Here is a 20,315-nt window from a genome sequence, read left to right as displayed (position 1 = left end):
CAGTTGATGTGTAAGGGTCAAACCGCACTGATAATTTTGGACTGCCCTCAGAAGCTCAAAGGTGTTCATGCTTTATGAAAACAAGTCATCATTTTCTGCACAGTCATCAGGAAACATGACTTTTTTGTTATGATTTCACATAAAGAAGCATTTTTAAGGGTTCTTTGTGGCGCGTGACGGATAATCACTGAAAATCATCACATTATCAGTAACATTCATTGTTATGAAACTGCACAGCTACAAGTGACTGCACCATGCCACTGCATGACGAGGCCAAAGGATAGCAGAGAGAGTGACGACAAAAACAAACACGCTCAAGTGGAGCAATTTGATTTAATACTTCACTAATTTGGACTCAAAACATGTCGGTAAAATATTTATCAGGCTTTTGCACCAGTGCAAAAACACACAGCTTACATAATCTTCAATCTATGAGGACGCAAGTACAAGCTCTTTTTTTTCTGAGTGTGACTTACTAAATCTCTACTAGGTTTTTTTTCAGTGCTCCCTATACTGGCACACACATTGTTAAGCTTAATAACCTTACATATACAAAAAAGATAAAGCTGTAGAAAAAACGAAGATTGAAAATGGAACAAGCAAAAGCTGCAGATGGATATCTGCCAAAGTGGCGCTCTAATCATTTGCCGAGATGGAGCAGAGAGGGAGGGGGGAGAAAAATAATGCTGTAATTTGATCTTTGAGGATACTGCAGTGCTCTGCTGCCACCCAGCAGCAGACAGCGGTACTGCAGCCAGTGCTTCTCGACACATCTTTCCTCTGCTCTCATATTGAAACACTGAGGTGCCACAGTGATTAGTTCATGCGTTTCTACCATTAATACGCGTGCAGGAGTTTCTGCTGTTCAAATTATTGTGAAATTGTCATTTTTCCTCTCCTTAACTAAGCACCTTTTCACTGTACAGCATCCTAATAAGAACAGTAAAGTGACGATGGAAAGCTTGGCTCATTGTCGAACCAGCCGAAATGGAGCCTGAATTACTTCCCTCCGCCGCTCAAAGTGTTTCCGAAACTGATCCAGGTGTGTTCACCAGTCCTGACTGGACTTCTGTTTGATGAATTTTAGGGACAAGTAATAGAGCGCCATGAAGGCCAGGCAGACTGCCAGCAGGACCAGATAGCACGCATACAGAGGGTACTGGTCCATGTTCATGATCCTCACCATCTGAAAGACAAACGGAGAGCGTCTCAGGATGAGAGACATGTTGGTTTGTCCATGGACAGCACCTTAGTTTTAACAGTTGAGCCCATTAACATAAAACACTATCTTCTTTTTAAAAATCATTACAATAACAATAATTCTAATGAAAGGTAAATTGTGCTCTTGATCTCTGACTGATGCCTCGTCTCTGTGGCCCTCAGTCTTATGCTGTGAATGATGCCAGTGTGGAACTGGTCGTGTATGAGTTTGTGTTTGCGTTTCTTTCTAACTCACGTATATGCCGTCAATATAGATGGTGTGGTTTGAGACGGTGATGGGGTATATGGTGCCTCTGAACTGCACTTGCAACAGCCCCTCGAAGCCCCAACGCATGAAGGAGACGTGGGAGATCCACGAGGCCACTGGGGAGTGGAACACATGCACAGGTGTAAGCACGACATACTGACCACCCCAAGATGTTCTCTACCATCACATCATCTTTTAACTGCAGATAATGAATCCATCTCCTCACCAAGCCACATATTCTCCAGGCTGATGACAAAACCTCCAGTCAAATAGAAGACGGTGAACAAGGAGTTGCCCATGAAGGCTGAGGTCTGCAGGGTGGGCAGCGCAGCGGCCACAAACAGAGCCATGGCTCGGCTGCAGTAAACCATCAGCCACACCAGCAGGAAGTTGAGCAGGAAACGCTCCGGAGCCTCGTTAAGCCCGGCCAGCCAATAGATGGGCAGGCCGTACACCAAGGTGAACACACAGTGCTCTGGTAGCTCCCCCAGGACCTGAATGTGGAGAGAGCATACACTCAAACAGACAGCAATGACACTCACACACATTCCAACATCACGTTACAGTACAATACATCACTGGACCTTACGCTGGAGCGTGACGCCAGCATGGAGCGAGACTGACCCCTGCTGGAGCTGCTGGAGGCTTACCTTAGCAAAGAAGTAGGAGGTGACGGAGTACATGCCGTCCTCCAGCTCGTGGTAGAGCATGGCTCTCTCTGTGTGACCTGCAGAAAACATGAAGTTAATGTGATGCTTCTATATTAGTATTTAAGTATTTTCAGCCTCAATGATTTTGTTCATTTACTCACATTTAGCTATGACGTCCAGCACCACAGCAAATGGGGTGAGAGCTCCGATCATGTAGAGGAGGGCCACGGTGTCCTGGATGGACAGACGCTCGTCTCCTGCCCCGTAGTAGAGACAACCGACCAGCAGTGACATGAGGAGGGCCTCGAAGCCGTGCACCAATACGGTGACCAGGTCTCTGTAGTCATTGTGCATGTGACGCCTGAGGGGGAAGAAAAGAGGGGAGGTCAGTATGTGTCCCTGCGTCCCTCTTGAGTGCTGTAATACAGTGATCCCCAACCAGAGCTGCATGCGTCTCACTCCTGCAGTCACCAATAAACGACCAGCTTCGGTGAGCTGACTGCACAGTTTCCCACCAACCTGAGCAAGGTGCAATACCTGAACACCACCTGCTGCAACTGAGAGTTAGTGAGAGCGAGCTTGCGTGAACTCTAGTTAGCAGAGAAGTTAAAAATGAAGGATAAATGATTGAAAAGTGGCAAAAGTACAAATGAAAAAAGAGATCCAGACTATAACCTCTAGCATTACTATTAAATGTATTATAACAACATCAGTGCTTATAGAAGTTGTAGCATTGAATAAGAGTCAGTTTAAAGTCGATTCAAATGAATGGTGTGGATGAAGGGCTCCTTGAACTTCTTACCTGATGAGGATTGTGAATTGTTGCAGTCTGCCAGGCAGTCTGTCTCTTTGGTTGGAAACTGTGATTACTTCCTCTTTTATTTCCGTGCTCGGCTGCTGAGGGCTGCAGGAAAACATCGTGGATCAGTTTGTCTGGGTTAGAACACGGGAATCAAATCCCATAAATTCTTAATATTTATGGATGAATCTCTAGAAATGAATATCGTGTAATTCATCTTATAATGCCCTGAATTTTGTGTCCACGGCTAAAACCTAGCCACAAAGAATTCTGCCTCTGAGACAGGCCATCTAAACCCCCCCAAAAATGCCTTGTAGTTGCTCAGTTAGGACACTAATAAGTTAGATAAGTCAGACTCCAAACAGGCTTTTAATTAAAGTTAGATAAATGAGGCTAAAGAAAAGAGGCCAAGCTGAAACACACACACACGCAGACACACACATACAGACCTTTCAGATGTTGGCATGTCTGTCCCAGCTGGTTTCCACATGTGATCCTCTGAGTCTCGCACCTTTTCCATGAAGTGTTCAGCCAGAACTGTGGCCCGCTGCAAACACTCGGCCTCTCGGTCCAGACTGCGCCGGTCTATGCTGATCAGATCAACTGGACACACGCACGCCAACAAAATGAAAAAGTAAATATGCATATAAAGAAGAGAGCAGATGGACATTTAGAGCATTTTAAAGCCTTTAGGTCTCAACTTTCAGATGCACCACTTAACGCTGTTTTGATAACTTTATACACACACTAACCATAGAAGTCAGAGGGGTTGCAGTATCGCGGGCAGGGGTATCCCAGAGCAGTGAAGTAAGGCACCATGTCCCGAGCAGCGCCACAGTAAACGGCTGAACCCGATGACAGCAGGACGACGAGGTCAAAGAGCTGGAAGATGTCTGAGCGGGGCTGGTGGACCGACAGCAGGACCAGGCGGTTTCCCCGGGCCAGGCGGGACAGTGTGATCACCAGGTTGTGGGCTGTGAAGCTGTCCAAACCTGACGTGGGCTCATCCAGGATCAAAATACCTGAAATGTTACAAACACCAGTTAAATAATCCATAAAAACACACAAGTCTCTAACTGCCTGCTTGTCCTCGTCTTATTGCTGGTGATCCACTGGAGGTTCGAGGGTTGTAGAGCAGAGCGGATATGCTGGGATTCCATCTAACCAGAATAAACAACTGTTCTATCAAAGGCCAGATACATAGTACCTTAAAGTGGGAAGAGTATTGTCTCATCTTTAATTATCGTGCATATTATATCTTAATATTGTATAACAGAAAATGATGCGGTACTGAAACACAGGGCTGGAATGTAAAGGGCCATAAACTTGAATTTTATTGAAATCAGTTAACATATTTTTGGATTGTAAGTGTTGAATTTGAAATGTAAAACCTTGACCGCACATTTACAAACATTAAGGAAAAAGCAGCTATAACAAAAAGAAAAAACTGCACCAGCCGTTACTTTCTTTGCCTGTAGGTGGCGACATTATCAAGTCTACATCTGCAGGACTAAAGCGCTGCTATTGCTTTCTTTTCCTGTAGGTGGCGCAAGTTAACATGTATAAAACTGAGCTGAAGATGATGAATTTTGTGATTAAGCTGCACACCATTTCACGAGAAGACTCTAAAAAGTCAGACAGCTGTAAGGTAGAAAATGAAAATTACACGTGAAAATCATGAGTTTAAGAGTTTGTCTCCTTTTGTTTTCTCTCACCAGGGTTCCAGAGAAGCTGGACAGCTATACTGACTCTCCTCCTCTCTCCTCCGGAAACTCCCCTCACGTAGTCGTTTCCCACCCGAGTGTGAGCACACTGTCGGAGCCGCAGCTCTGCAATGACATCATCCACCTGGGACAGGAAACAGCAGACCCACGTTGGTCACTGTGACCTCTGACATCTGTCTTTCAAAGCACTCAGAACAGCATTCTGTTCTGGTTGTGCCTGTTTTGAGGTGATCTGTTTGTCTGTTTAGTCTGTAAATCTTACCCTCTGCTCCCTCTGAGCCTGTGTGAAGTGGGTGGGGAGCCTCAGTTTTGCCACAAAGACGAGAGTTTCACGGACAGTGAGGTGAGGAAGAAGGCGGTCGTCTTGGCGGACATGAGCGATGCTCTTCTTCACCAGCTGGGGCGTGTTGGGCTTCCCGTTAATCAGAACCTGACCGGACGTCATTGTGCCGCCCTCATCGCGGCATGTTAGTATGTCCAGCAAAGATGTTTTACCACAACCTGCAAGGAGATGATTACATAATTCAAGATCAAACTAAGCACAGAGGAAAACAAAACTAATGAAGAAAACATGTGCATAAGCAAAGAAAACAGTTTCAGGATGCATGTGCTGCACACACTACATGAGTTGATGAAGTTCTGTTTTTTCTCAACCAGTGAAAATGAGTTTTGTGACACTGATTTGTCTCCAAATGTAGCAGATCTTTTCCTCCTTTCTTTCTAGTCTATTCACCTGGAGTCCAAAGAAAGACAGAGACAGCTTTCATTGTCCCTTTGTTCTGTAATATGTTTCATGTTTCCCTCTGCGCTTTGAAATTGAGGCTTTGATTGTCCATGTGAACAATGCTGCTGACATGAGGCCCTTCGCCAAGCTTGACAGCAGAAAAGCAGGTGGAACAAATCATCCAAGGAAGCTGCTACAATTAATAACATGATTGGAAATGGTGATGCTTAAAAGCTGTGTGCACGTGTGTGCGTGGTAGTCTCTCACCTGAGCTGCCAATAACTGCCAGCATCTGTCCGCTGCGGACTCGCAGGCTGAGCTTGTTGATGGCCGTCTGCTTGTTTCCTTTTATCTCCCATGGCAACTTGAACTCTGACAGCCTCTCATACCAGGGGATCTGAGCCGCTGTGTCCACCTGGGAACACACACGCGAGCACATTCAACGTGCACAGATACAACACAGACATGTGCACACACATGCTGAGGTGGCAGACTGGCTGTCTGTCAGTTACCTCATAGTGCAGGCTGTTGACCTCCAGCTCGTTGCACCCTCCGCTGTAGGTGAAGTAGAGGCTGCTGTCCTCTTCTGTGGAGAACAGCTCTGTGTCTTGATGTTGCTAACGGGGGGAAGACAGGTCAATGAGTTTCACAGAGGCAATGACTCATTTTTAAACAAAGTGCAATAAAATCTGAAGTAGATCACAAAATGCATGAGGGAAACCTGTGCTCCTGTAACAGACACTGCACAGAAACACACAGACTTTAGTTTAGATGGCAATAAGCCTTTGACAACAATGCAAACAACAGAGGATTTTAAATTCTCAAGATGCTTGCATTAGATTCACAGGAGTTAAAATAGAGCTGAAGTCTGACATTTCAATCGTGTTAAATCGACTAATCGTCATTTGCTTGCACACTCAGTGTGTGTGAAGACCAGAACACATCTGCACGGTTTGAACTTTATCGACAAGTCGTACGTGTAAATAGTTGCTTTTGACCTTTTGTGGGTCCAGAGTCCATTTGAAAATAACCCCAATCATGTAATCTTTAAATCTTTTCAACAGAATAAAAGTACAAATGTACAAAACTGCAGCAAATGCTCACAACATATCTACATACTGTAAACTATCATATAAGCTGTATATACTATCCTGTGTAAAAATAATGGTTATAAAATAATGGTTGATAAAACTTCTAGTAACATAAACATCCAGTTTTCAGACCGCCGGGAAGTTTTTCTTTACTTTAGTTCAGACATTCAAAATTTTGCCATTTTTACACAAATTAGGAGAATAAAACCTGTGGAAAGCATATGTCTCCAATGCAATTAAACCAGACTTATGAAGAAACTGTATTATACTACTGTTTAACTTCTTCTAGGAGAGGGTGGCGTTTCTTCCCATTTCAGGTCTTTCAGAAAATTACATAGTAATAATAGTAACATTGTGGCAAAAACTGGAAAACAGAAATATAAATTAGAACATAGTGACCTAAAAGTGCATTAAATTGGCTAACTGAAAAATAGAAAAATATAACCTTTAGAGTACGGAAAGCATCAATTGTTACAGCTTTTGCTAGAGTAAAGCCAAATAAAAGGAAAAATTAAAATACTCATTTTATCCTCCTCGGACCTGCTGTCCACACACATTTTGGGTTGTCTAGACCAAAGTACTAAATTTTGCTCTACAAGAGCCTGGTGTCCACATATGAGGACATTATACTGCTAATAATAATAATAATATATATTTTATCATATTATATATATAATATAATAATAAAATAATAATATTAATATACCGATAATTCTTTGTTTTTACACTCATTAGGTCCCAATCGGCCCAAATAACAAAGAGAAATTAAAAACGCATGCCATGCAAGAGTTCGGGTCTTAGGACATTAAACATCAGTCGTTATAAAATATTGTATATTTTAGAGGGAAAACGCAGATTGCTTTGGTAAATGACATTTTGTCTGGAAATCTTAAAGGAACCGTTGTTGAAATGAAACTTTTTTTTTTCGTCAAATTGGGGTCCCGCGTTAAAGAAAACTACTGCTTGTTTTACCACATTAGATAAACTTTCAGCAGCAGTAACACATTCGGAAAGCGCTCTCTATCAAACTGGACTTTTTTGACCAACACGGCCACGTGATATGGCCGCAATTGATTGGATTTATCAACACAAAGTTCAGTGAATAAAACCGGTGGAGCAGGCAAAGAGAGCAGCTCAGGGGCTGGTGGGGATGTTAGACGTGGTTTTGATTTAACCAAAGCATGTCTGCATATTTGCAGAGGAACTTAAAACCAAAAGGAAACCCTTCAACAGATGTAAAAATGATTACATGTTTTTTTCCCTGACGTTTACGTGTTCGCATGTAACAGACTGACCTGAGAGAAGCCATTTACATGGACGAAGCCAGTGTCTGAGTCCATGATGATGCAAGGTGCTGGTTGATGTTTGTAGGGTTAAGAGGTCAATGCCCCCCTTTTCTTCTTCTGTTCGGTTCCTATCTTTTTCTCTCTATGGGGATCTGCCTTTTTGGCTCTCGCGCTGTTCCCCTGCTCTCTGCTTCTTCTCTCTGTTGGACCGGTTGACTCCAGTCCAGCTGAAGATCTTCTCTTGTCTCAGCTCACAAGCCTTCTCTCTCTTGAAGCTTCCAAGTTCATGTCACGTCAGTCCTTCATCTGCTCTGTCCAGTCAGTCATAGCTTTTCTGGTCGCAGCGCACAGTTTGAGGACTGAGGTGAGACTGACAGCCAGTCAATCTACTCAGCATGCATGAGGTTTTTTTTTGTCTTCATTATACAGCTCCAGATCAAAGTTCTCTGAGATAACGCAACCTTCACTGTGTGTTTATGGTTCCTGAGAGACACCCCTGCTCTTGCACTGCTGCTCTGTACAGGGAATGGGTGCAGAGAAACTAAGTGTGAGGCCGTAGGACAACTCAGCTTTAGAGCTTCACATGTTGCATATGACTCGTGTGGACATGAACAACTTGGTCTGAGACAAACTTGACGCAGTTGTTGTTTGGAGTAGCGGACTGGCAGGAGACATGAACAGATCTTATTCAATGGAGGCAGAGGAGCCGGAGAACGGGACCAAAGGCGGAGAGTCCTTCAAGTTTGTGTCGGAGGTGAAGAGGAATGTGTGGAGGGACGGTGGAGAGGACCGATCAGAGCCCTCCTGCTGTCTCAGTGTCAGCAAAATCTCCTACACGGTCAGGTAAACGCTGCAGACACAGACAGAGTGGAGGGCTGAGACACAGACGGAGAATCAACCACATGACATTAAACAGATCATGTTGATGTTATGCAAACATAATGGGTTTGGATCAAATTACCTCTGAGTTTATGTGGTGTAACTACAATGAAATAGCAGTAAAATATGTAATGTGTAACACATGGAAACTTGTTAATAAAGTCAGAAATGTCCCTGTGTGTGCATGTGTGTTCTAGTGAGCGTGTGGGTCCGTGGTGGGACTTACCGTCCTTCAGGAAGCGATGGACTCGTCAGATCCTCAACGATGTCTCCTTCCACATAGACAGTGGGCAGATCATGGGCATACTGGGCAATTCAGGTTCGTGCTTAGCTCAGTCCAAAGAGCATTCAAACAAATCTGATGGTTTTAGGAACATTCAGCGAGATCAGTTTTTCATGGGACGTGATCTCATACTGTTCTGGGTGATTTAGTATGAACTACGATAAAGACAATGTGACAGCCAGTATGAGCACTGGGAAAAACTTTATCATTAAGCAGGATCTAAAATTCCCTTAAATACGTGACTTTACGCTGTGCCTTTTTTCATGTTCACTTTGCATCGTAAAGGCTCAGGAAAGACCACGCTGTTGGACGCCATCTCAGGGAGGATTGGAAACAGTGGTACACTGCTGGGTGAGGTCTTCATCAACGGCAGGAAAATGAAGAGAGAAGAGTATCAGGACTGTTTCTCCTACGTACTGCAGGTACAGACACACCCAAACAATACAGTATAAACACAACCAGTTAGCCTCATAGATGTTTCAAACTGGGCCCTCAGCACATCTCAATAAGACAAAAATGTCTGAGAAGATTTTAAAACAAGCTGTTTGTGAGACTCCTCTTCCAAACTGCTGCATCGTACTGAGTACCTCATGATCTATAACAATGTAAGCAGCTGCAGTGTTAAACCAAACTGCCAACACATTAATAAAGAGGGTGAACAGTGGCTTTAGAGCCACTAGTGCACACACATCTCCCTTTGCCCTAGTTCTCATCGCAGACACATCAGACTAAACTTTGCCCCTCAGTACCACATGTGAGTGGCAGCATGCAGACACTTTGTATAAGTTGCCTGTGGTTAACCACCATAAACACCAAACCGCAAACTCAATGAACACACACCGTTTCGCAGAAACTCCTGAAAAGGTTGCCCTGGCCTCTGGATGAAATTAACCAAAGACCCTTGCTAGCCTCCTCATACACTTAATCTCTCAATGAGAGGTGCTCAAGTGTATCCAAAGCCTGAATTAAAAACACTGGCTTAAAAACTGGCCGTGCTTCCTTTCAAATCATCTCTCTCTTCCAGCTGATAGCAACCCCCTCTGCTCTCTAAGCCTCGTCATTAACTTCCCCAGCTAAGCTGTAGATGAGGAGGTGATATGAGCTCCTGATATTAAAGTCATTCAGATGAGAGACTAAGGAGAAGTGGGATTCAGAGGCGCCACGTGTTAATTGAGGCAGGCAGCAGGTTCAGCAGGTTCAAGCAATGAATGTGTGTATGTGTGTTTCTGTGTGTGTGCACATGTCTGGGGCAAAGGTATGCTGCCATTGGTTTGAGCACGCATATCTGCAAATACACACTCTGCTGCATTATGTGTCCTATGTGGATGTGCTCTCAGTGTGCAGGGATGTGCGGCAAAGACGCTGTAGATAAATACTCATACTGGTATGGATGTATACAGCAAATGTCAGACCACTCATTAAGTTTCAATATACTGTAGTTTGATTACTAATGAATGCACAAGAGGAAGACAGAGGCAAGCATATATGCAGGATGTCACTCATCTCTCTTCTATGTATATCTTATTTTACTCTCTCTGTCCTCCATCTCTTTGCCTCTTTCTTTTCCAGAGTGATAACTTGTTGAGTTATCTGACAGTGGAGGAGACTCTGACCTACACAGCCCAGCTGGCCCTGCGGAAACACTCGGCCGAAGCCATCAAGAAGAAGGTGACTTTTGAAAGCTTCCTCTGCTCTCTCCACTTTGCTTCTCTGCTGGTGAAAACACAAAAAGGAGACGAACGGAAAGTCAGAGGCGATGATGCACATTTAAACGAAGCCTAAATGAGTTAGATATTCCTTCTAAACTACGACTAATGCAGACATATATAATATATAAGTGCACTTACATCCAAACTTAAAAATGAGCATTTAGAATTTATCTAATCTATTTTTTTCAATATTTCGGGAAGCAAATGTAAACCTCCTCGCCCTAATTAGCAGAAAAAATCCTACAATTAATGAACAGCACTGACGAGAACTAGCAGATGCAATGTCTACAGTAGGCTCTTGTCACCTGACCCTTGACCTCTGACTCCTGTGCAGGTGTTGGCGGTGATGGCCGAGCTCAGTCTGACTCATGTGGCTCACAGCGTTATTGGAGGTCGTGTTTTCCCAGGGATCTCTGGGGGCGAGAGGAGGAGGGTCTCCATCGCCGGCCAGCTGCTTCAGGACCCAAGTGAGTACCGCTCCAGGACTACGGGGGTTTTATCTGTGCATCACCAACATCACACTTCCAAAGGGTGCTGTTGCTGCAGATTCAAATCATGGTAATGAGGTGAATCAAGTTAAAAGCATTTATCTCTGAAATTCTTCAGGCTTTACAGAACTCAAATGAGGAGCTATGGAGTAGATAAACTGAAGAAGTGATTTATTTTTTTTTTTCTTTAGGTTTGAGACACATGGGAGAAGGATTATACAAAATGGGAACTGGCATCATATCAGAGAGATGTCCCTGATGTTTTGCACACCTATTGCAGAGAACACACAATATTTCATGCTTATATTAGATCTACAATAGTGCATAAAATATATACAGAAAATGTTAAAAATGCTGGTCACATTTTCCCAGAGCCCAATGAGATTACAATTACAATTTACAATTTGTCATTTGGCAGACGCTTTCATCCAAAGCCACATACATATGAGATTTTTCATACAAAACAAGGAAGGTTCTAGACGGGAGAGAACAACAAAAATAAGTGCCCTAACGCAACTTTCTGGTCCAACTGGACATAGGTGCTACAAGACAATGCTAAGAGCATAGAGTCGATAGAGGTATTTTTATTATTATTATTATTATTTTTTAATTAAAGAACAAGGTGTTCAGTAAAGAGCTTGGTTTTCAGTCTTTTTCTAAAGATCACAAGGGACTCTGCAGAACGAATGGAGTTTGGTAACTCGTTCCACCACCTGGGAACCACAGAAGAAAAGAGTCTAGCTAGAGACTTCAGGGTTTTTGGAGGTGGCAGCACCAGGCGCCGTTCCTGGGCAGAGTGTAGTGAGCGGGAGGGAGCATAAACCTGAATGAGGGAGTTCAGGTAGGTCGGAGCGGTTTTGGTGGCAATTTTGTATGCAAGCATCTAGGACTTATACTTGATGCGGGCAGCAACTGGGAGCCAGTGGAGGGATATGAACAGCGGAGTGACGTGCTTGTTTGGGCTGGTTAAATACCAGGCGAGCTGCCACATTCTGTATCAGAGATGTCTTCAAATTGCTTCTATTGTCTAAACAATAGTCCAAAACCCCCAAACTCTACATTTACTATCACAAATGACAAAGAAAAGCTACACATCCTTACATTTAAGAGACTGGAACCAGCAAATGTTTGACATTTTTGCTTGACAAATGTCTGAAATGATTCAAAGTAGTTGGCGATCAATTCTCTTTTGATTGACTGATCGACTGATTTACTAATCGTCACAGCCCTGGCATAGACTGGCCTGTTGGAAGCAACAGGACAGGAGGCGGGACAGTGCTCTCCTGAGAGTGGGAGAAAGTTCACCGCAAGACCCATCTGTCCCCGAAGAGTTTTAGAAGTCCACACTGCAAAACAAAGGGATCTAAGTAAGAGAGGAAGGAGGAAAGGACAGAGGGAGAGATGAAGAGGAGTAATGAAAGACTGGGTTATCACATCTCGAAGGGAATGAGCAGAGACCCACCTCTGTGTGTGTGTGTGTGTGAGTGTGAGTGTGAGTGTGAGTGTGTGTGTGTGTGAGTGTGCCTGTGTTCCTCCCAGGTGTAGTTTATCAGGTCGACAGTCCTCTAGGGAGGATGAAGGGTCTCAGTCCTCATTCAGGATTAGAATGGCCATGGACACGCACACGCACACACACGCACGCATGCACGCACGCACGCACGCACGCACGCACGCACGCACGCACGCACGCACGCACGCACACACACACACACATACACACACACACACACACACACACACACACACACACACACACACACACACACACACACACACACACACACACACACACACAGGGTAACGAGGAGTTCCCATTCGCTGCCTCTCCAATCAACCAGGAAATGAATTAATCTCACAATTAAAGCATCTGCTAATTCCACTCTGCTTTCATAAAGCAAAGAGGCAATCTTTTAATTGTCCTAATTAGAGTAATTAACTTAAAAAAAAAAAGAACTCACTTATCTTCACAAGTTGGCCCCGCTGAGAGTCCTGCGTGTGCCACTTAATAAAAAGTACATTTAAAAGTTCCCAACTTGAAAGAAGAAAAAAGTTATTGTCCTGCCTTTCTCTTGTTCTCAGTGTTTCCATGTGTGACAAGCCTGCTTGTGGGTGGTGATGTCATTGCAGGGGTGATCCTATTGGACGAGCCGACCACTGGCCTGGACAGCATGACTGCCAATCAGATTGTGGTGCTGCTGGCAGAGCTGGCCAGGAGGAACCGTATCGTCATCGTAACCATCCACCAACCACGCTCCGAACTCTTCAGGGTGGGTTTCGACGTGAACTGAGGAAAGGAAAAGGAGAGAGTGAAACTTCCTTCAAAGGATAAACTTTTTTAAAAGGAAGTGGAAGGGGAGAAAATCCAATGTCCTCCTTCTTTAAAGTTGAGGCTAATGTGAGGCTTCAGCAGTCTGAGTTGGAGGTTATCCTCCAAAGTTACAGCCTTTTAAGTCTGCAGTGTCCTCTCTTTGTCTCCATAGACAGCCTTTCCTTACCGAGCTGCAGTGGAGGCACAGAAACAGAGAATTTTTATTAAAAACACAAACTCTGGAAGATGCACTTTGTCTAACTCAGACAGCTGAAGCTGCGTATCAACTTCAGCTGACGTTAAGGCATCAGCCTCATTCAGAACGAGGGCTGCGGATTTTGTCCTCCATCTCTTACATTAGAGTTACGTTGGCAAGACACCAATGAAAAAGCAATTAGAGCAATCAAAAACGACTTCAGTTCACCTGCAGGCATGTGAGTGCTGAAACTATCCTTCAAACACATCAATTTCTACCGAGACAGAAGCTCAAAGTTCAGAAGGTATTTGTTGATGAAATTAAGCTATTTGTTGGTGTGTCTCCCCGTGTGTGCGCGTCCCAAAGGTGTTCAGCAGGATAGCTATCATGAGTCGTGGAGAGCTTGTGTTCTGCGGGCAGCCGGAAGAGATGGTGGACTTCTTCAGCCAATGTGGATATGAGTGTCCAGAGTACTGCAACCCCTTTGACATCTACGGTACTACATGCTATGATCCTGGATTATGTACTGCACATTTACATTGCAACCACACAGTTATGCTGAAACACAAACAAATAAAGAATACATGCATATTGAGAATAGATAGAATATATAGAATGAAGTCTGTGTTGTGTGAACATTAAATCATTCAATCTGCCGGGATGTCAAACAGTTGACTTCACCTCAGTGGACACACGCAACAGTGCGAGGGAGGCAGCCACCTTCAGTCGCATGCATGAGATCACGTCGTCCTATCAGAGGTCAGCCATCTACCAGAGCATGCTGGGAAAAATGGAGCAGAGCCTGCAGCGGGCAGACAAGCCAGCCATCCCCTTCAAGAGCAAAGAGTCACCCAGCGGTGCAGCCAAACTTGAGGTTCTGCTCAGGTCAGTGCTGAGTGTGCTTGCGTATAGACATCAACTGTAGGGACAATAACTGACTTCTGTCTACCGCAACGAGTCTCTAGCTGCATCTATTTGCATTTAAAAGGGGAATTTGAACTCTTTGTGTGTTGCTGTATGAGTGTATACCTGAGGACATGCACGCCTCTGTGTGTGTTTACATCTGTTTCCATGTGCATCTTGTGCACAGGCGGACGGCAAGAAACCTGTCCAGAGACAGGATGGGTGTTCTGATGCGCCTGTCCCAGAACCTGATCTACGGCCTCTTTGTGGCCTTCTTCGTGATGCATTTAGACAACGACGTCACCAAGGGTGCCGTGCAGGACCGCATTGGCATCATCTATCAGAGCATCGGTGCTTCGCCCTACACCGGCATGCTGAATGCTGTAGCCCTCTGTGAGTCAACCCAACACATACATCTGCACAGAGAAGGGAAAAATACATTTCACTCCAGCTTTTTGACCGTTCCAACATATTGCTTAAATGTAGTGCACTGTGAAATGTCAAGCAGCATTCATCTACTGTGCACGTTCCTGTAAAAAATAAAATTGGTATTAGACTTAAAAAAGTGGAAATTAAATTGCTAACATGAAATAATAACTGGAAACATTAATGAAGTTGTAACTGTGTGGCAGGTTACCATATTTCAACAGTTACACAATGTGGGCACATGATATTCCAACAAACTGCATGTGTCTGATAACATCACCCAATAAATATCGACATGAGGTGGACACGATAGCTTCAGGGAAATTCTGAAGTGTGTGTGGTCTGTTACCTGGGTAAAAGTAATCTATTATCTTGGCTACAGCGTGTTTCAACCGTCTTTATCTCCGCAGTGTGAGCTCACTTATCTGTTGTTCAGTAGGTGAGAGGGGTCTGCTGTCTGCAGTATTTTTGTTGCCTTCAGCAAAAATGTAGAAAGTCTAGCTTGGCTTTTGCTTGGTGAACGTGCCTGAAGAGACTTCATGTCCTTCAGTGTCTCCCTCACGATCCTTATTCCAAGCTGTTAAAATATAATGGGATCATTTTCTAATCCTTTTCGATATATACTTGATTGAAAACAAAGACATAGTTTATGTTTTGCCTCATTAACTTCACTGATTTTTCTAAATATCTGTTTATTCTGAATTTGATGCAGCAAAACATGCAAACAAGTTGGGACAGGAGCAGCAAAAGGCTGGAAAAGTTGTGGAGAGACTAAAAAAAATTGTCATAATTAGCCAGAGTGACACCTTCATAATGCTTTGACCAACTAATAGTCCAAACTTCAAAAACCATTAAAAAGAAAAATTAATTGAATTAATTAAAATTACTTAAAATTAAGGAAAAGCAGCACAGAAACAGATTTGTGAGGTGTTTTTACATGAAAAATTACCTTTTATCAATTCTTTTTTATTGACTAATCATTAGAGTTGGGTAGTTGAACTCACAACAAAACATCATATTTTACTTAGATATATTATCTATATAATTTATAGGATAAGCTTTTCATAAGTTTTGTATGCAAAAATCTTAATTTATAAAGTAACTAGTGACTAAAGCTGTCAGATAAATGCAGTGAAGTAAAAAGTACGATGTGAAGTGTAGAGGAGAAGAAGCAGAGAGAAAGTAAAGTACAGTTGATACTTACAGCAGTACTGCACATTCGACCACTGCAGACATGATACTCTTGTGGTGAGATGTGATTTCTGGAAGATCTCTTCAAAGTTGTGACGATGTGTAAAATCAGAAATAAATATCTGCTTATTCTGAAATTAATGCAGCAATATGTTTCAAACACGTTGGGACAGGAGTAACTAAAGACTGGGAAAGATGTGGAATGCTCCAAAAACACCTGTTTGGAATATTCCACAGGTAAACAGGCTCATCGGTAACAGGTGATAGTGGAAACAGTAGAACGCGTAATTATCATCACTCAGTCGCACTGAAGGCCGTATCTGAAGTCAGTGGAAGTAAAAGTGCAGAATGAGCCAAAGCTGCTCTGCAGACCTGCACAGCTTTAAGGTTTTAATCAGTGACTGAGAGGCAGGAAATAAAAGAGATGACGCTCAACGGGCGAGAGAGATTATTCCATAGGAAAAGGTTGAAATGTCCACAAATGTCCAGGTCTGCAACAAGTGAGCAAAGCCGGGACGCTAAACAGGATGTGATCACCTGCTCATCATTTTTGACATATGCTCAAGAGGAAACAGTACAAAGACGATGTGTTTTCATAATATCTGCTTATTCTGAATTTGATGCATGTTTCAAACAAGTTGGGAGAGGAGCAACTAAAGACTGGGAAAGGTAAACGGGTTCATTGGTAACAGGTGATAGTGTCATGATCGGGTATGAAAGGGGCATCCTCCACAAGCGAGGATGGAGCGAGGTTCACCACTTTGTGAACACGTGATTGTATAAAGGAGATTAATACATGGGCTCAGGAACACTTTGTAAAACAGTTTGTATGTAAATGAATGAATGAATTCATTAATTCCCAACTTTTTTTTGGAAACGTGGTTGTAGCCGTAACTTGCGATATCTGTTATTTGTAGAGGTACTATAGTTTAGTATGGGCAGTTTTGGATGAGAAGGGGTGGGGGTATGGGGAGACCTTGACTCCATCCAGAGCTCAGTGAACTCAGGAGCCTTTTTACCTACAAACCCACCGTATCTATACAATCTATATTATCTGTATGTAGATGTATTTGTGTTTTTCTGCGTTAAACAAGTTCATGTTCAGTATTTAAAGCAGCTGCTGTGACACAAGTTAACCTCAGTTACAGACAGTCTGTCGCTCACACTGATGATTTCACAATGAGCATTATGGGATTGTTTTTGCTGATTTTCCATTTCCGTTAATTTCTGATCCTTTGAAATGTATTTTGTGTTGTTGAATGATGATCTTGAATAGCAGTTTTTTTTATATCAGTGAGAATGTCGTACTTAAATTAAGGTTAAAGAGGGTTATGGAAAAAAATGTAATAAGGCCTTGATAGAATCTGACTTTACAGTATTTTCAGACAGACAGAGTGTGTTAGAAGACGATAAAGACAATAACCTGTGAAGTGTATTGACTGCATGGGGTGGTTATCGCTTCAATGTCTTACTTATCAGCTGAGTTTAAAATCTCAGTTTTAGGGCTTTGGTCGTCACTGATAGCGATGATAAGAGATATGATAAAACTCTGGCTGAGCAGAAGTCACACTGGAGTTAAAGAAAGGCACTCAGACAGCCAGAGGTAGTGATCGGAGATTTTATACTGACCTTGAATCTCGTAGATAAAGACTGATAGGATGTGATACCAACCAGCAGTTCCTTCCAAGTTACTGGCTCACTGATTTGTCTGGATAACTTCACTGGAACGCTGCAAACTGGGAACAGCAAAAAAACAGTCAATCCTAAATCAGGTTAATTCATGGGAGCGGTTTTAGTGATGCATTATGCTTATTAACAAGTGCACTACTTCCCTCTGGTCTCTCTAACACTAATTTACCCATTCAATGTGTAATAAGGTGACTTTTTTTCTTTTTTTTTTAAAATTTCTAGCAAATAATTATTTCAGTCATTTAAAAGCTTCATGCTCTTCCCTCTCATTACCTGTTTTTCTCAACAGTCCCGGCGTTGCGAGCCATCAGTGATCAGGAGAGTCAGGATGGTCTTTACAGTAAATGGCAAATGTTCTTGGCCTACATCTTCCACATCCTGCCCTTCAGCATCCTCGGTGTTTTGATCTTCACTTCTTTCCTTTACTGGTGGGTGGTGAGCGTGTATTGCTGCCACATGGAGCATCACACAGAACATGTTTTTTGTTTGGGTGGTGGTGGTGGTGGTGGGGGGGGGGGGGTTCCAGCTGCATATTGAACCTCCCTCAAGGATCTCATATGGCGTATGTGCACCCTGAAACTCTGCGTGTCTCAGCACTAACTCGTCCTTTGTCTTTTTTGTCTTGTCTGCCTTGCCTGTTTCGTTCTCAGGACGGTGGGGATGCACCCTGACAGCTTGCGCTTCCTGTGTTTCACTGCAGTCGTCCTGGTGCCACATATTATAGGTGAGCTGACAAGATTAAGGGGAAACCAGTCAACTTCTTTTTCGCCAAAGCAAAGGATTATGATAATACATTTCAAGTTTTCCCTCAACACGTTTCAACCAAGGTAGGACAGGAGCAGGTAAAGACTGGGAAAGATGCGGAATGCTCCAAACACACCTGTTTGGATCGTTCCACAGGTAAACAGGTTCATTGGTAACAGGTGAGAGTATCATGATTGGGTGTGAAAGGGGCATCCTGGGAAGGCTCAGTCATTCACAAGCAAGGATGGAGCGAGGTTCACCACTTTGTGAACACATGATTTTACAGAGGATATAACCACACGGGCTCAGGAACACCTCATAAAACCATTGTTGTTTGTTTGTTTGCAAATGACTGCATTCGGTTTTATTTATGTTTCACTCAGCGTCCCAACCATTTTGGAATTTGTGTTGTATACAAGTGCATAATAGTTAATCATTACCACTCTGCTGCCTGCCAGATATTTCACACTTACAGCTTCATTAATACGATCACCTGCTGCTTTCCCTTTTACTCATTTCAACAGACTCTAAACATTCAGTGTTTTGGAAACATCAGTATTGTATGTAATAGTATGCGTTTGTTGTCTCTGCCTCAGGTGAGTTGCTGACTGTGGTGCTATTAGGAGTGGTCCAAGACCCAAACATGGTCAACACTGGAGTGGCTCTGCTCAATATTGCAGGGATCATGGTGGGATCTGGTTTTCTAAGGTGAGATACCAAATATGGTTTTAATTAAACGGCTAGTTAAAGTATCCGTATGTCAAGCTTATTGGGATTTAGACCTTTTCTGAGGCAACTTTTTCAGTCTTTGTTATTGTAAGTGAGGCATCAGAGTGGCCACTGCTTTCCAGACATACGCTCGCAGTAACACACCTTTCTCTCCTCTTCTTCTCTACAGAGGCACCAAGCAGATGCCAGAAGTCTTCCAGTGGCTCAGCTACCTGACCTTCCAGAAGTACAGCTGTGAGCTGCTCATCGTCACCGAGTTCTACGAACTGGACTTCACATGCAGTAAGTTCTTTTTACGCAGGACTGTCCTCCGTGTCCACCTATCTGAGAATGAAAAGGGACCCATAACCCATAATAATTGAAGTCTTAATGCGTTTGGTTTGCAGCTCATGTGTCCAAGCACAAGCAGCACTGTGTGCGCAGTTTCTACCCATTCCGTTTTGATTAGGGTGGATATTTATGGTAACAGTTTTATGACTGTTTTTATGAAGCATGATGTTGTAAAAGTTAAAGGGCTTGGCCTTGACTTCAGTTCCTGCAGAGAGCACTGATAGGAAAAATTTGCAGGAAATTATTTCTAATTGAGTAAATGGAATTTACGGTAGATTCACCGTCGTCTTTAATCTTTTCTTCTACTGTCGTGCTGTATGTGATAAAATATTATTTGCGATCGCTGATAACCATATATCGATCTCACATTTTATCGTTCTGCCGATGCTCTTATTAAGACTGACCTATCTAAAGTACAGGTTCAGTATTCAAGGATACCTGGTTGGTCGGACGGACTGAAGCGTTGACAGCTCACTCTTCTTCTTGCAGATGTTTCCAAACCTTTGCCGGGAGCCTGTCTGATCACTCAAGGCAATCAGCTCATTGATGAGGGCTATCCAGGCGCTCTGTCCCGATACACACTAGACTTCCTTCTCCTCTACTCCTTCCTCCCTGCCCTCCTGCTGCTGGGCATGATCAGCTTCAAGATCAGAGACAAGCTTGTACGTCACTAAAACCACAGACACACGAATCTTCTG

At 43.3% G+C, this 20,315-nt stretch overlaps 2 protein-coding genes across 2 annotated transcripts; one reads left to right on the top strand and one right to left on the bottom strand.

Moving 5' to 3' along the window:
* Positions 1-231: 231 nt before the first annotated feature.
* Positions 232-8,071, bottom strand: abcg8 (ATP-binding cassette, sub-family G (WHITE), member 8). The gene is made up of 13 exons (XM_070977976.1): positions 7,752-8,071; positions 5,878-5,982; positions 5,633-5,780; positions 4,904-5,142; positions 4,633-4,765; positions 3,670-3,939; positions 3,367-3,520; positions 2,921-3,022; positions 2,280-2,479; positions 2,119-2,195; positions 1,695-1,962; positions 1,457-1,584; positions 232-1,186 (listed from the first exon to the last, which is right to left on the bottom strand). The coding sequence occupies exons 1-13, from the start codon at positions 7,794-7,796 to the stop codon at positions 1,049-1,051; spliced, it is 2,007 nt and encodes a 668-aa protein (XP_070834077.1). The 5' UTR covers positions 7,797-8,071; the 3' UTR covers positions 232-1,048.
* Positions 8,072-8,415: 344 nt separating this feature from the next.
* abcg5 (ATP-binding cassette, sub-family G (WHITE), member 5) lies at positions 8,416-20,291 on the top strand. The gene is made up of 14 exons (XM_070978154.1): positions 8,416-8,585; positions 8,819-8,940; positions 9,190-9,326; positions 10,474-10,572; positions 10,948-11,080; positions 13,229-13,368; positions 13,972-14,101; positions 14,277-14,490; positions 14,696-14,901; positions 18,104-18,242; positions 18,465-18,538; positions 19,155-19,266; positions 19,457-19,569; positions 20,107-20,291. Exons 1-14 carry the CDS (start codon positions 8,416-8,418, stop codon positions 20,289-20,291), a joined length of 1,974 nt encoding a protein of 657 aa, XP_070834255.1.
* The last annotated feature ends 24 nt before the right edge of the window (positions 20,292-20,315 follow it).

This window comes from Chaetodon trifascialis, chromosome 13, assembly GCF_039877785.1.
Source record: "Chaetodon trifascialis isolate fChaTrf1 chromosome 13, fChaTrf1.hap1, whole genome shotgun sequence".
Taxonomy (NCBI): Eukaryota; Metazoa; Chordata; class Actinopteri; order Chaetodontiformes; family Chaetodontidae; genus Chaetodon; species Chaetodon trifascialis.
This window is presented reverse-complemented; position numbering and strand designations above follow the sequence as displayed.